The 15,673-nt window shown below is 34.5% G+C and overlaps 1 protein-coding gene across 8 annotated transcripts in view; it reads right to left on the minus strand.

The window, feature by feature from the left end:
* tulp3 (TUB like protein 3) overlaps positions 1-15,673 on the minus strand; it is a 28,018-nt gene that overhangs the window by 6,619 nt on the left and 5,726 nt on the right. For 3 of the 8 annotated variants that reach the window (XR_011011405.1, XR_012401688.1, XM_689489.9), the window contains exons 2-7: positions 11,773-11,814; positions 7,968-8,019; positions 3,910-4,072; positions 2,503-2,691; positions 2,225-2,370; positions 1,597-1,788 (exon numbers count right to left, since the gene is read on the minus strand). Coding sequence is in view for 3 of the 8 variants with exons in the window: in XM_689489.9 (XP_694581.5) it covers positions 1,597-1,788; positions 2,225-2,370; positions 2,503-2,691; positions 3,910-4,072; positions 7,968-8,019; positions 11,773-11,814 (784 nt within the window). In the remaining 5 variants the exon portion in view is untranslated. Of the gene's footprint in view, positions 1-1,596; positions 1,789-2,224; positions 2,371-2,502; positions 2,692-3,909; positions 4,073-6,121; positions 6,306-7,967; positions 8,020-11,772; positions 11,815-13,420; positions 13,483-15,673 lie in introns of those variants that run through there. The other 5 variants (XR_012401689.1, XR_012401690.1, XM_073946842.1 and 2 more) reach the window with 2 other exon arrangements.

Consider the following 15,673-nt stretch of genomic DNA (forward strand, 5'->3'; position numbering starts at 1 on the left):
TTTCTTTTGCAGTCTTAAGCACGTCAAATGCAAGAAACGCCCAAGTTTGCACCACAGGATGTCTATTCACATCTTTGCATTGTCTTTACGTGTAAATCACTCGCGCTTCATCCGTTTCTGCTTACTGCACGGGCTGCAAAACAATACCGCCCCCTTCCATGTAATGTTATGATTGTGAGGCTGCAGGAGAGACATCATTTTCCGAGAGACACTCAAATACATCACGTGCACTGCGTATGCAACGTCTATAAGTCATGTAAAACAATTAATTAAAAACTGAAATAAATGTAATTTGATTTTATGTTTTGGAATTTGATGTTTTATGAGATTTTTTACATTTTTGTTACATTTTTTACATACATTTTTTTACATTATTAATTAAGAATTTTAGAGGATCATAAAAATTTGCGACTATTTGTTGATTTTGCATTGGATTCAGCGATCACGGAATCATGCAAAAAAAAAAAAAAAACCTAGTCTGATAAAAAAAAAACATATGCTTATTAGAAATAGATAAAAACCACTTCACGTCGGGCTGCTGATTAATCTGTGTGGCTTTATTCTGTGATAATAACCTGCTGGATGTACTTTATCCATAACTTAATGTAAAAACATTGTTAACTCACAGTGCATTAACAGTGCATTATGTTAACTACAGGTATTTATAGATAACAAACTAGATTACAAAAAGAAGGTAAATAAGAAACTAGTATCAATAATTTATTTCTGTCTGACGTTAACAAAGAAACACTCAACAATGTATATAAAACAGAAATGGGAAAAGGAAACCAATATAATTATAACAAATGAGGAATGGTATTTGGGGAACACAGATGATCACAATTAATTTAGATTCATGGAGGGAATTTATTTGGAAAAAAGTAAACAGGTTCTTTATCACACCCAAAATGAAACACGTTCAAACAAGAGAGCAAAAAAATGGTGAATGCGGGAGAAAATGTTGAAATGTATTGGCTTATTATTTCCACATATTTTAAGAATGTAATATTATACACAGCTATTGGCAAGATTTGAATAAAGAGATAAATGCAATAATGGGATTGAATCTGGAATGTGATTTTAAAACTATGTAACTGGGAATGTACTCTTCAAAAATACCAAAAAATGATGCATATCTTCTTAATGCACTACTAACAACTAGCAAAAAGGCAATTACAAATTAATGGCTCAAGGGAGATCCTCCATTTGCAGGTGAATGGGATGATACTGTAAAAGGAATGATATGGAAGTACTGACATTTTCCTTGACACAACAAGCCTATAAAATTTCTGCATACTGGGGTAAATGGTTGAGAAGAAATGTATTGTTTAATTGTATTGTGGAGCTTTTATTTTACATGCATATATGTCTTTTTTGTTTCCATGTGCCTTTGAAAAAGTGTTTTTTTGTTGTTGTTGTTTGTTTTGTTCCAGATTGTTTTGAAAAAGGAAAAAAAAAATATAGCAGCAATACAGTTTTGTATTTTAATAATGCATTAGTAAATGTTGGACTATGATTCATAAATACTGTACAAGTATTGTTTATTTTAAGTCCCTGTTAATAAATACATTCATTAACACATGCTGAGATCTTCACCTTTTTGCCGTCTTCTCTCTCAAGATGCATGAAGTATGTGGGGTAGAGGCCGCGGTCCATGCCTTTCTTATCCCGAGAGATGCGGCACTTCACCGTGACTCCCTGTGGAGCCGGACGGAGAACAAACTCCTCCAGATTGTCCACCTCAATGGAGGAGCCCTCAGCTGATGGAGAGCCCACCGGGATGCACTCCTGACAAGACGCAAACACACCAAACAATCAGAAACTGAGTGAAACATCATTATAATGGTATAAACACAGTATAATGGAAGATTATTTCTGCATTTACAGGAGGCCGCTGAAGCTTCTTCTTCTTGTTGTTTTAATAAAAAATAAGCACAAAAATATTATATAAAAATAGATGCGATATTGGTAAAAAAAAAAAAGCTGCATTGACTTAATCTACATAGTAAAAAGCGCGATAGAAATCAAGATGAACTGACCTGAATTTATTACATATACACTGAATAATTCATTCATTCAATCTATTTTCATATACTCGAGTTTATTTTGATCAAATGTTCATCATTATTTTTGTATTTGTTTAATTGCGTTTACATTTAATACTAGCTTTTTAAATTTTTGATTTCATATATTTTGATGTGCTTGATCTCTGTGTTCGTCTCACTGTAGTGGATTTAGTGCTGGATGCAGACGCCGGCCGAGTGCTCTCGGTGTTCGGGGACAGAGACCGGCTTCGCTCTTCAGCTTCGTATTCATCATCTTCATCCTCATCCTCACTGGCTTCATCATAGTTCATGCTGCCAGACAGACCTGAGAACAGTTTGAAAGTGAAAAACAACAGTGTTTCTTGGTGTTAGCTTACCAAACACATGATAACGAAATAAAAGAGGTATAAAACTTTTGGCTTCCCTTGAGAAACAACTTGTTCTGTGTGTGTCTTACCGCGTCTCTGCAGCAGTGTGTGTATGTCAGTTTTGGGCTCCAGCAGTGTGTCGGTGTCAGCATCTGTCTCTGGCTCTTCTGTCACAGGCGGTGACGGCTGCTGTGGTGTTTGACTGACCGACAAAACCTGGATCTTACTGCCCAGATCAGGAGCTTCTGAACCCAGCAGTGCTGCAGGTCCATCAATGCCTGAGGAGTCACACACACACACTCAGATTAATCATTCTGTTCACCACAGACAACAGCTATGGAATGACAATCAAAAACTTAAACTAAGGAAATTTGAAAACACTTCAGATCACTTTCAGACTGATTATCGAAACATGCAGCCAGTCAGCAGTAAAGGGAAATGTCTAGAAACTTTAGCAGTGATATCAAAAAGAGGCGTAGTTCTGTTGAGTGATAGGCCTGTTAGGTCTGTCATAGCTTTTTCCATGCACCTATATTTGTGCGCATTTTGGAATATCGTATACATTAAGATGTGCATAATTTTTTTTAAACGTGCATTAAAAAAAAAAGAGTATAATAAACTTTCTATCTGCTTACAAAACTGCTCATAAACCACGATGTAATTAACATTTATTGAAAAAACTCCAGTATCCACATCAGTAAAGTGATGTGATTTAGTTTGATCAGAGGATGATCAGATAAAAATGTGAGTGATGGCATGCATTAATGAACAAATCAGCATTTCCAGCACATCACAGTGCTTCAGAATTATTATTATTCCCTCCAGAACTGTCTTGAGCATCTGTCTGCTCTCCCAAAATCGCCTCACTCCTTCAAAATCTACCACATTGCATTGAGGCAGAACTCATTTATTACTAATAATGATCAACTTTATTTTAAATAGCATCTTTAAAAGCAGTTTCTCAAAGCAATGAACACTGTGCAATACAACACTATCAAATAATACACAATCAACGTATAAAAGCAAGTTTAAAATAAAACTTCTTCAAATTTGAACCTCATTAGAGAAGAAAAAAAGTCCACAGTGGCTTTTCCTACGACACAAAACTACATTTTTAAGTCAGTCATTTGGCTCCAGTTTATCAGGAAGTGACTATTTTGCCACTCGCTCATATCGGGACTTGTGGAGCTACGCTTTGGTGGATTTGCTCTACAGTGTTTGAACTTTCAGCAGTGAAATTTAAACAACACTGAACTGAACTAAACTTAACTTCAACTCTGAAATCTAGACTTTACTAGAACTATGTTAAGCTGCTTCGACACAATCTACATTGTAAAAAGCGCTAAATAAATAAACATGACCTGAATATTTTGTTCTCTTCAGATGGAAACGCTGCTTCATTCACAAATGTTTAATGCAATATTCCAGTTTTGCACATAAATCTACTCCACATCTTTGAATGCAAACAGAGCTACTGATGTGCAGTATGTTTGTACCGTCGAGTATGATGTCACTGGCGGTGCTGATGTTGGTCTCCACCAGAGGCGCCTGCTCTTCGCTGCGTCTGGGCCGTGAGCGTCTCGGTCGGCCATCAGGGTTTGGCTGAACCATCAGAAGCTCCTGACGCTTCCGCCGCTGCTTCTGCTCCAGCAGAGCCCTCTGTCAATGCACAAACACTGTTAACACACTCATCATTCATTATTCAGCTCCTAATACAGCACACGCTTTCTAACTCAAAGATGCTTACAGAGCATTTAACAGATGGACAAACCATTACTGCAAACATAAACAAGGGTGTTGTCTGTTTGTGGGAGAGCAACTCCATCTGCTGCACATGAATCATCTTTCTGCTGGAAAACTATTCATTTTCAGTAAATAAAAGAGAGATTTAATGTAATACTAAATAAATGACTGTTTCAGAATTATAGGAACTAAAACCGATATTGAAATTATTTTAAACTAAACAAAAAACACTACAACATCTCTAATAAGACTTTTGCTGGAGTCTACTCCAGTATTGTTCATTCACTCATTTTCTTCTCAGCTTAGTCCCTTTATTAATCTGGAGTCGCCACAGCAGAATGAACCGACAACTTATGCAGCATCTGTTTTACGCAGCGGATGCCCTTCCAGCTGCAACCCATCACTGGGAAACATCCATACACACTCATTCACACACACACACTTTGGCGAATTTAGCTTACCCGATTCCCCTATAGCACATGTCTTTGGACTGTGGGAGAAACCGGAGCAAACCCACGCCAACACGGGACTCCACACAGAAATGCTAACTGACCCAACCGAGGCTCGAACCGGCGACCTTCTTGGTGTGAGGCGATTGTGCTACCCCCTGCGTCACCATGCTGCCCCCAGTATTGTTTACTAAAGCTATTCAAAATAATTGTCAACTAAATAGCGCTTTGAGTTTAAGAAAAGCGCATTACAAATAAAATGTATTATTACTATTATTAAATATAAAAATTATTTATATTTTACTTACATGAACTGAATATAAATAATATAAATATAATTATTTATATTTAATAAATATAAATATTTTTTATTTTAATAATTTTTCAGTCAGTTTTAATCTAATTTTTTTTATTTATTATTATAAACAATAATTTGTCTTTATTGCAATGTTAAAAAGTATAAGCATTACAATGAAATTAAAATAATTTAAAAATTACTTATAATGTAAAACTTTCATTAAAAAAAACGTTATAAATATTACATGAAAAACTTTTTAGTTTACAAAATTTTAAATAAACTAAAATAAAAAAAGAAACTAAAATAAAAACCTATTAAATATACAAATCTAAACCTTAAAAACCTTTTAATAAAAGGAAATATTGCCTTAAATTAAATATTAATTAAATTAAATAACAACATTTAAATTTAAGTACTAAAATAACTAACTCAATTTTTTTTATATAAAATTAATTAGAGGAAAATAAAAATATATAAAAATACTAATAAAAATGACAAAAGCACATAACAATAATAAATAATAATAAAATAATATAAACAATAATAAAAGTACATTAAATACCTCTTTTGCACAATATTAAACCTTAAATACCTATTTTGCACAATAACCTGCACAACAGTGTTCAGTCTCATGTAAATGTACTTGCATAGCTTGTCTTATGTGTATAGTTAAGTATCTCATAGCATATGCTAGTTATGCACAGGTTTTTAAAATAGCTCTTATGTCCAGTGCTTGTATTCATGATTAATTTATGTAGCACCGTTGTCCTGCGAGACACAACATTTCGTTCCTCTGTATGTCCACACATGTAGCGCAATGACAATAAAGCTTGACTTGACTTGATAAAGTTACTCAAATTTAAACTAAAATAAAAATGACAATGTAAAATAAAGTCTAATTCAAAACATTAATATCATAACAGTAAACAAAAATACCAAAATGATTCCTTCAGTTATTATATGAGCATCTTATACTGAAACATTTTCCTTAAGCTCTGTTTGATTATGGTACTTCACAGTATAGATAACTTTAATATGGTATAAGTTAAAAAAAAAACTAAATGCTTTAATAAAAAGTAGGGAAATAACCTACTTTAACAGAAATAAACGCACCGATAGCACAGGAAGTGAAGTGTAACATCAGTATCAGGAGCACATGTGCAGAAAACAAACACACAGCACAAACACACAATACTATCTTGAAAAAAAAAAACTCACAGAATGCTGGAGAAAGCGACACACACTCGCTAAAATCATCTTCACAGCAGCTGAAGCCAGGAGTGTGTGTTTGTGTGTGTGTGTGTGTGTGTGTGTGTGTGAAAAAGAAAACCGGCATCAAATGAATCGAAACGACAGAAAACAGCAGACAGGAAGAGAAATGAGGCCGAAAACAATGAGCCTTAATTCAGATGTGGGCAGAGGGCGGAGCTTTCACACAGGAAACCGCATCATAAATTGCTTTCGTCCTGGAAATACACACCGAAATCAAAACATTTCACAATATCGTACATATTTTATGTAATGCTTTCACTAAGAATGCATCAGTGCAAATTTGTGCATGAAATATGCGTACAAAAACTTTCACAAACAAATCGAGATGACATTTTTGAAGTCATGTAAATTACTTGTAAATTGAAGTCGAATTTATTGTAAACTGTCACCTCTCAGCAAAAAGGGTTGCTGGTTCGAGCCTCGGCTGGGTCATTTGGCATTTCTGTGTGGAGTTTGCATGTTCTTGTTGGCGTGGGTTTCCTCCGGGTGCTCCGGTTTTCTCCAAAGTCCAAACACACGCGCTATAGGGGAATTGATCAACTAAATTGGCCATAGTGTATGATTGTGTGTGAATGAGTGTGTGTGGATGTTTCCCAGTACTGGGTTGCAGCTGGAAGGGCATCCTCTGCATAAATTCATTCTGTTGTGGCGACCCCTAATAAATAAAGTGACTAAGCGGAAGAAAAATGAATTAATAAACTGAGCCTATGACAAGACTCACGAAAGGAAGTGTTGTTTGGACAGCCCTTATATGGAGATGTTGTGGGCGTGTTTTATGCAAATGTAAAACCTCTAATACAATACCGCTTATTTAGAGTACAAACACAAGAATGACCTCTAGACATAATTTAAATTTTTATTGTATTAATATTGATAATCTACACAATTATTAGTGATGGAGACCCATTTTACGCGGATTAATGAGAATTAATGCATTGTGTTTTACTGTGTTGTGATGTCTGTATGTGTGTTTTGACCCATTATTGTGTACTGTTGTGTTTTTTGCAGGATACTAGTATTCAGCTTGAAGTGCATTTTAAAGGCTAAACTAGATTATAGTTAAGTTTACTAGCCAAGTTTGGTTATTCAGGCAAGCTATTGGATAACAGTGGTTTGTTTCGAAGACTATAGAAAAAATATTTCTCAAGGTGTCTAATAATGTTGACCTGATCAGTTTTTAATATTAATAAAATAAATAAGACTTCCTTCATGAGAAAAATATTATAGGTAATACTGTGAATAAAGTCTGTTAAAGATCACAAAAATATGTAAATTTCAGAAATGGGCGAATATTTGTATCTTCAACTATGTGTGTATATATTTGTAATTCTAATGGTTGAATAAAAAAATCACAAGTATTTTTGTATATTGATGAAATATATAATGTACATAAAATATTAAATCTGTGAAATCCAAACAAAAAAAAATTAGTATATGAAGTGTTTCACATATAAAAAACAAATATTTCAATACTTATTTCACAGATATAAATATTTAAGTATTTATTTAATTTATGCACATATGTGAAACACATCTGTGAAATACAAACATAAAATAGTATATTGCATGTGTGTTCCGCATATAATGCCTCATGTTTTATTTCTATACGGGGTTTTAATATTGATATCTATCATTGAGGATTATTGTGTCTTTTTAACATTCTGACACATGTTATTTTTTACTGTGGTCTGACATTTCATTGTGTTTCTGACTATTTGTTATCTATTATTGTGTTGTTATTTTACTGTTTGCACGTGTTCTTAATATTTTGTTGTGCGTATATGTGTCTCACCTGTTTCTCCAGTTTCTGCTGCCTGAGGTTCAGGCTGTCGTCCTCCAGTGAGCTGAAACACACCAACACAACATTACAATCTCATTTACAGGACAACACACACCTCTATCATCTCCTTCAACAGATAATCTCAACACCTGATAGACGGGGTGTTACTTAGTGTCTGCTTTAGTACCTGAAGTTAAAAGTGTAAAAAGAACAAGTGTAGACTGGGTGCCACATTGATTTATTAATTTTTTCTTTGGCTTAGTCCCTTATTTATCAGAGGTTGCCACAGCGGAATGAACCGCCAACTATTCTAGCACGTGTTTTACGCAGCGGATACCTTCCAGCTGCTACCTAGTACTGGAAAACAACCATACACTCTCACATTCATATACATACACTATGGACAATTTAGTTTCTTCAACTCATCTATAGCGCATGTGTTTGGACTGTGGGGGAAACCGGAGCACCCGGAGGAAACCCACGCCAACATGTGGAGAACATGCAAACTCCACACAGAAATGTCAACTGGCCCAGCCAGGATTCAAACCAGCGGCCTTCTTGCTGTGAGGCGACAGTGCTAAAGGCTGAGCCACCGTGCCACCCTGGGTGCCAAAATATGGGTTAAAAAATAAGTGCAGAAATGAATTGCAATTAAAAAGCAACTAATCAGTGTTATTTAATTTCGTTTCGTTTCGAAAACCTTAATCTGTATTAGGCCTGCACGATAAAATTGCAATATTTTTTAATTCTGCGATATATACTGTGATATGAACACAACTTCACAAGATGAGCTGAATAACTATTTGGAAAGAATTGATAATACTAGATTGATTAGGATGATTCTGTATAGGGGTGCATAAAATATAATAAACGATCTACAAGCATAGAGAAACTCAATAAAAATAAATATACTAATTAAATAAACAGCGTTTTATTGTTTTCCGAGAATTCAAACCTTATTCAAGTATACAGTAATTGAACAATCAAATGAAAAATAATACTGCTTAGTCTTCGTTTTACAAACAATTCAATAAAAGTAATCATTATTAATTTGTCAAAGTTAAATTTTCTTATGCCTGATTGTATTTAAACCCCTCACACAGTTGCAACCGTCAAAAAAACTTGTGAAATGATCAATTATAATCCAGACTCAACATTGTGTATACTCGCGATGTGACTATTGCGAATGATCACACTGCGATATCGATGCTGAAACATTTTATTGTGCAGCCCTAATCTGTATGTACATTTGGAAACTGCAATAAACAATACAAATTATATAATAATAATAATAATAATAATAATAATAATAATAATAATAATAATAACTAAATAAACTAGCTTTATTAAGATTTTACAAAATTCTGGTTCAAAGCATTTCATTTTATTTATTTATTTATTTATTTATTTATTTATTTATTTATTTTTATTATTTATCTTATTTTATTTTAAGTGCTACTACAACCATGATGATGCTGTGATGAGTCCATATCCCAACTTTAAAACCAAACACACTGCACTGCGAGTGTTTGCTCTGCCATCAGTCATTGTGTTGCCAGGCGACCGAGAGACACCCAAACGAAAGAAAATCAATTCCACACAAACATCCTCACATACACACATCTATATGAATATGTGTCTAAAAATACACACACCCACACATGAAAATCCTCACGCTGCAGAGACTGGGAAAACATTTCAAACCCGCGTTAACGGCAACTCAACTCAACTCAATTTTATTTCTAGAGCACTTTCAATCAGCCACAATGGGTACCAAAGTGCTGTAAATAAAACACAAAATACATGCAAACAAGCAAATACCAAAATACATAAACTCACAACACATGACTAAAAGCTAAAGAAAATAATTGTGTTTTCAGTGACTACAAAGTAAGGAGATGTTCTTAAGGAGAAAGAAGAAAGATGATACTTTTATTTTTACTAGCATATATTGCTAAATATGTGGTAACACTTTCAAATAAGGTTGTGTTAGTGTATTTATGAACGAAAAATAAATTAGCAAAGCTGTTTATTGTTAGTTCTTGTTAACGCAAAGTGCATTAACTAATGTTAACAATCCTGAATTTGCTGTACAAGTATTTCTCATTATTAGTTGATTTTTAATAAATTTATCCACCAACATTAACTAATGAAACCTTATTTTAAAGTGTGACCAAACAATCTTTGCTGGCATATATTACAGGGCGTCTCTCCTTTTTAAAATTATTTTACCACCTGTTTTAATCATTTTAATTCTTTGTTGTTTGTATTTCTGTGATTGTTTTATGATTCTCTTAATCATCTTGTTTAATTAAAGCACTTTGCGTTGCTATTGTGTATGAAATGTGCTATATAAATAAACTTTGCCTTCCATCGGCTAAATAAAAAGTGCTAATGTGACCTCTTATTTTATGTAAAATCCGGCATTTTCACCTTATCTAGATGAATCTGGATCTGGATTTGTGTAAATGAGATAATTAATGTGATTGGAGGATGGTGGTGGTGGTGATTTGCATTTAAAATAAAGTAGGATATTATAATATATAATTATTTAAATAATAATGAATAAATAAAAAAGTATTTATATTGATTATACTTTATTTAACAATATAAAGGTGTTTTAAACAGTTTGTATTTTTAGAAAGGCATATTAATTATCTAACAAGTAACAATTCTACCATGCATATGTTTATATTTCTCAAAATATTAATATCGCTCTCAGTATCCAAGTCCTTGTTTAATGTTTTTTTAACAAACTGCTTTACATGCATGTGCTTCACAATATATTTATATATATATATATATGTGTGTGTGTGTATATATATATATATATATATATATATATATATATATATATATATATATATATATATATAAACACATACACATATAAAAGAATAAAAGATACATAAAATAATATATAAAAGAAACACTTTTATCATGACTTTATTCGCACCATATATTAAACCATTCTTCTATGCATATGTTTACTTTTAATTATTTAACTTTAATTATTAAGAGACAATCATCGATATCATGTTACAATACAAAAGAAAACATCTAGCTAGTTTCACAAAGGCTTTAGTAGCATTTTATAAATACAAGTTTAATAATAATAACAACATCATTTAAAAAAATAAAAAAAGTGTTTTACAATTTAAAAAATGTAATTAAATTAAATTAAAAAAAATAAAACAAAGCTTGTTTACCCAAAAAGTCTAGAATACAAAGGACTTTTACTTTTGAATGAGGAAAAGTTTAACTGTCAAGATGGCGAATGAAGCCCCGCCTTCTAGTAAAGGATCCAATCAGCAATCGCTATATGGCAAATAAAGCCCGCCTTCTAGTACAGGAACCAATCAGCGATCGCTATCCAATGACAATTTTACTGGGGAGGGGCTCGGACCAGACGTGTGTTTCTGCAGATTTTGTGTGAAATGAACATTTAGAAATGAAACTCAATAGACAGTTGTTGTTTTATTTTATTGGTTATTTGTAATATGGAATGTAATCGTAAGCTTGGCAAGTCATTTTGGAGAATTTGATGTTTCCCCAATCAAACAGAATGATCGAGCATATTGGCCTGAGAGGTGTTTTAAAGATGGCTGCCGAGTGAAATGACTTGCCTTAAAGGGACTTTGCTTTATCTAATTTAAAATTCCGCTTTTGAGCTCTAATAATTTCAGCAACTAAAGCAACCACATAGTAACAGCCTTGCAACTCCTCAGAACACATTAGCAACCTCACAGCAATGTCAGATTATTATATATAGCATCGCTGCACTGCACAAATAAACCTGTGTTTGTAGCGATTTTACCTGGTCATGACTGTGGACGCGAAGCTGGAAGAACTGGAGGGTCTTTGTTTCCATGGTGGTAACAGGCAGACACATAGAAGAAAAATAGAAACTCAAGGTCAGTGATGATGATTGTGAGCTCATTTGGCAGCTGTCTGTACACACACACACACACACACACACCTGAATGAATGTTTCATGCTTGCAGTCTGACTGAGTTTAAATGACACAAGCTGCCTGTTGTGACACCTGTGTAACCATGGTTACCAACATCAACAAGAAACACCTCTTACACTCTAACAGGTGAACTCAGAATCAGACAGGAAGTAAAAGCAGCAATAATGCAGAGTTGAGTGAGGAATGATGAGCGGAAAATTCACTCTCAGCAGATCTGAACATCTCAGGGGTGTTCAGAATACACCACCAAGCAGAAGAAACAGCTATCTATTCATCTATACATAAATACATCCAGCCATCCTCCCATAAATGCTTCTATACATCCATCCACTCATCCTATATTTTCATCCATTCATCCAATATTCACACCTATTCATTTATTCATTTTCCTTTGACTTAGTCCCTTTATTCATCAGGGTTCGCCACAATGGAATAAACAGCCAACTTATCCAGCATATATGTTTTTCAGAGCTGATGCCATTCCAGCTGCAACCCAACAATAGGATTATTTCCATCCATCCATCCATCCATCCAATATTCCATCCATACTATATTTTCATCAATCCATCCAATATTTCCATTTATCCATACTATATTTCCATCCCTCCAACCAATATTTCCATCTATACATCCATCCAGCCATCCATCCACCAATGCTACATTTCCATCCATCTATACTGTTTTCCATCTATCCATCCGTCCATCCATTCTACATTTCCATTTATCCATCCATCCATCCATCCATCTAATATTTCCATCTATCCATACCATATTTCCATCCATCCATCCATCCACACCAATACTACATTTCCATCCATCCATACTGTTTCCATCCATCCATCCCTAACATATTTCCATCCATCATTCATATTATTTTCCATACATCCAGTATTTCCATCCATTTATCCATCTATCCATCCATACTATATTTCAAGTAATCCATTTATACTATATTTTCATCTATCCATACTGTTTCCATCCATCCATCCCTAATATGTTTTCATCCATCATCCATACTATTTTCCATCTATCCAGTATTTCCATCCATTTATCATCCATTCATAATAGATTTTAATTAATCCATTCACACTATATTTCCGTTCATCCATTTATACTGTTTTCCATCCATCCATCCCTGCTATATTTCCATCCATCAATTCATCCATGCAACATTTTCATCAATCCATCCGATAGTTACATCCATCCAGCCATACTATACTGGCATCCATCCATACGCATATGCATTTAGAATTGATATATTCTTCATTCTGCATTAAATGTAAACAGCAGAGACACTGTTTAGGAAACTAAACCCACTGTGAACTTAATGACTGCAAACACACCTCGCAAAAACACACAACAGAGCGTCCTCAAGTGAATTAAGGCTTCACACACCTCGATATGAAACACAAACACTTTCAACTCGCCCCGAGTTCTCTAAACGTAAAACCTCAGCTTTGTCTGGTGTGTGTGTGTTTGTGTGTGTGTGTACCTGTACGACCAGCGGCTGTAAGAAGGCTGAGAAGAGCTCTTCACCGTCTCCATGTCGAGTGTGTGTGTATGTGTGTGTGCACGGATGTCTCTACCTGTGTGGAGGTCATGAGGGAACAGACGTATGACAGCCACAGGTGAGCCCGAGGGCTGCTGCCAGTCACTATGGCAACAACACCCCACAGACGCCCTTTGAAAAGCAGGACACTAGTGGAACCCAGGGCAGGCCTCTGAAGTCTGAAACCCACCAGCATAAAACCACACATACTTCTACACGCCTGTCATTAATGCAAGAATTACAGTTATGTTGATTTGAAGTAAAATTTTAGTTTGACTTGATTGTTTTTTTTTGTCTTAAAATTGTCTAAACCGGAAGATCTACCTTCCAGCAGACTTCAGATGCAACCCTGACCAAACACAACTGTCTGTAATCATGTGCTGCTTTGTGTCTTAATTATTTGGTTAAGGTGTGTTTGATCAGGGATGGAGCTGTATTAAGGTAGATCTTCAGGAACAGAGTTGGTTTTCCCTTGCTATAAACTGAATATTCACAAATCTAAAGGACTGTACTGCATGTTTGTAGTAACTTAATTAATTTTATTTTCATATTTATCAATCAATCCATCACTGAATAAATCAATTTTAGGTAAAAAGTTCTGTATCACAACCAAAGTGCTTTTCAACAGTAACATGAAATAATCAACAAAACTTTAAAACAAAAAAAAAATTCTTTAAACAATATTAATATGTCTATATAACAAAAAAAGAGCCTTAGTGATATCAATAATTAACAGCTTTTCTTGGTCGCGCTTTATTTTTAATACGTAATTCAAGCTTTCAACAAACCATTAACTAAAACTTTTAGCTCAATAAACTGCAAATTTGATGCGTATTAATATTTATTACACTAAAGTAGAATACGTTCATACTTTATAAATACTAATAAGCAGCCAATTTCTTAATAGTAGGAATGTAATAAGGCGCAAGTTAATAGTACAAATTGTGTTAGCCTTTTCTCGATTGTTTTGGCTTGTCATATGATATATGGTTTATGACTATGATTTATTACATTTTTTCTTGATGTGATCAATTTGGGCTGTGCGATACATCTAAATCTAATTGCCAACGTAATTTTAAACATTGCGATTAGCTAATCGCAAGAGGCTGTGATATAAAATATATATGCATTATTCAATTTTCCCCGCCCAGAGCAAATGCATGACTACCGTCAGTGTGTGATAGTCTTACTAGCCAATTGAGTGAGCCCACTTTCATTCTGCTCAATCAGATTTGCGCAACCGAACCATGTGGAACGCCCACAATAAAAAACAAAAAAGACAAACAGGAAAGCGTGGACAATTGGAATGATGGCATCTGCTGCTTCAGAAGCATTAACAGACTAATAATGTCAAAGAAAAACAGGACATCGGGAATAATACAGGAATATTTTGGTTTCAAAGTCAAAGACACCAAACAAAACCAGGTCATTTTTAAGAGCTGTCGCAGAATTGTTGCCACTGCTTACAGATTACTGACCTGAAGCTTGACTACAAAATTAAATCTCAAATCAAATCGCAATTGCAATATCCGTCAGAAAAATTGCAATTAGATATTTTCCCCAAATCACACAAGCCTATTTTGCACTTTGACAGATGAAACGATTAGTTTATCCAAAAAAATTTAAATCTGCTATTAATTACTCACCCTCAGTCCCCCCCAGACTTTCTAAACCCAAATAAAGATATTTTAGGCAAAATCTGAAAGCTCTATGACCCTCCATTGACAGCAGGGGTCCCGAAATGCTGAAAGTCTAGAAGAGGATTCAAACGAAGCTGCAAGAACAATTTTATGCATCAAAAAACCCCATCAAAAATCACTTTGTTCGCTTTTACCTTGTACATCAAGTTAGGATCTATATGTTTACTATGGGTGATACAATGCATGTTATTAAAGTTTTTGGTGATGTAACGACGGGGAGGAAGTGACAGATACAACAGAGGTAAGATCCAATATGCAGGTTTATTCAGCATCAGGCAAGCAATGGTCAAATCAGGTACAAACAGGTATGTGCAGGCAAATCCTAAATCGTAGTCGTAAATCAGGCAACAGGTCACAAGGCAGGCGGCTAAACAGGAGAACAGGGAATACAGGGCTAAGGTCTAACACGGAGAAAACAAGACAGGGAAACGCGTTGTAATGTCACAATAAGTAAACAAGACTCGGCAAACTGGATGGGTGCAAGAGTGGCTTATGA

The sequence above is a fragment of the Danio rerio genome, chromosome 4 (genome assembly GCF_049306965.1).
Source record: "Danio rerio strain Tuebingen ecotype United States chromosome 4, GRCz12tu, whole genome shotgun sequence".
Lineage (NCBI taxonomy): Eukaryota > Metazoa > Chordata > Actinopteri > Cypriniformes > Danionidae > Danio > Danio rerio.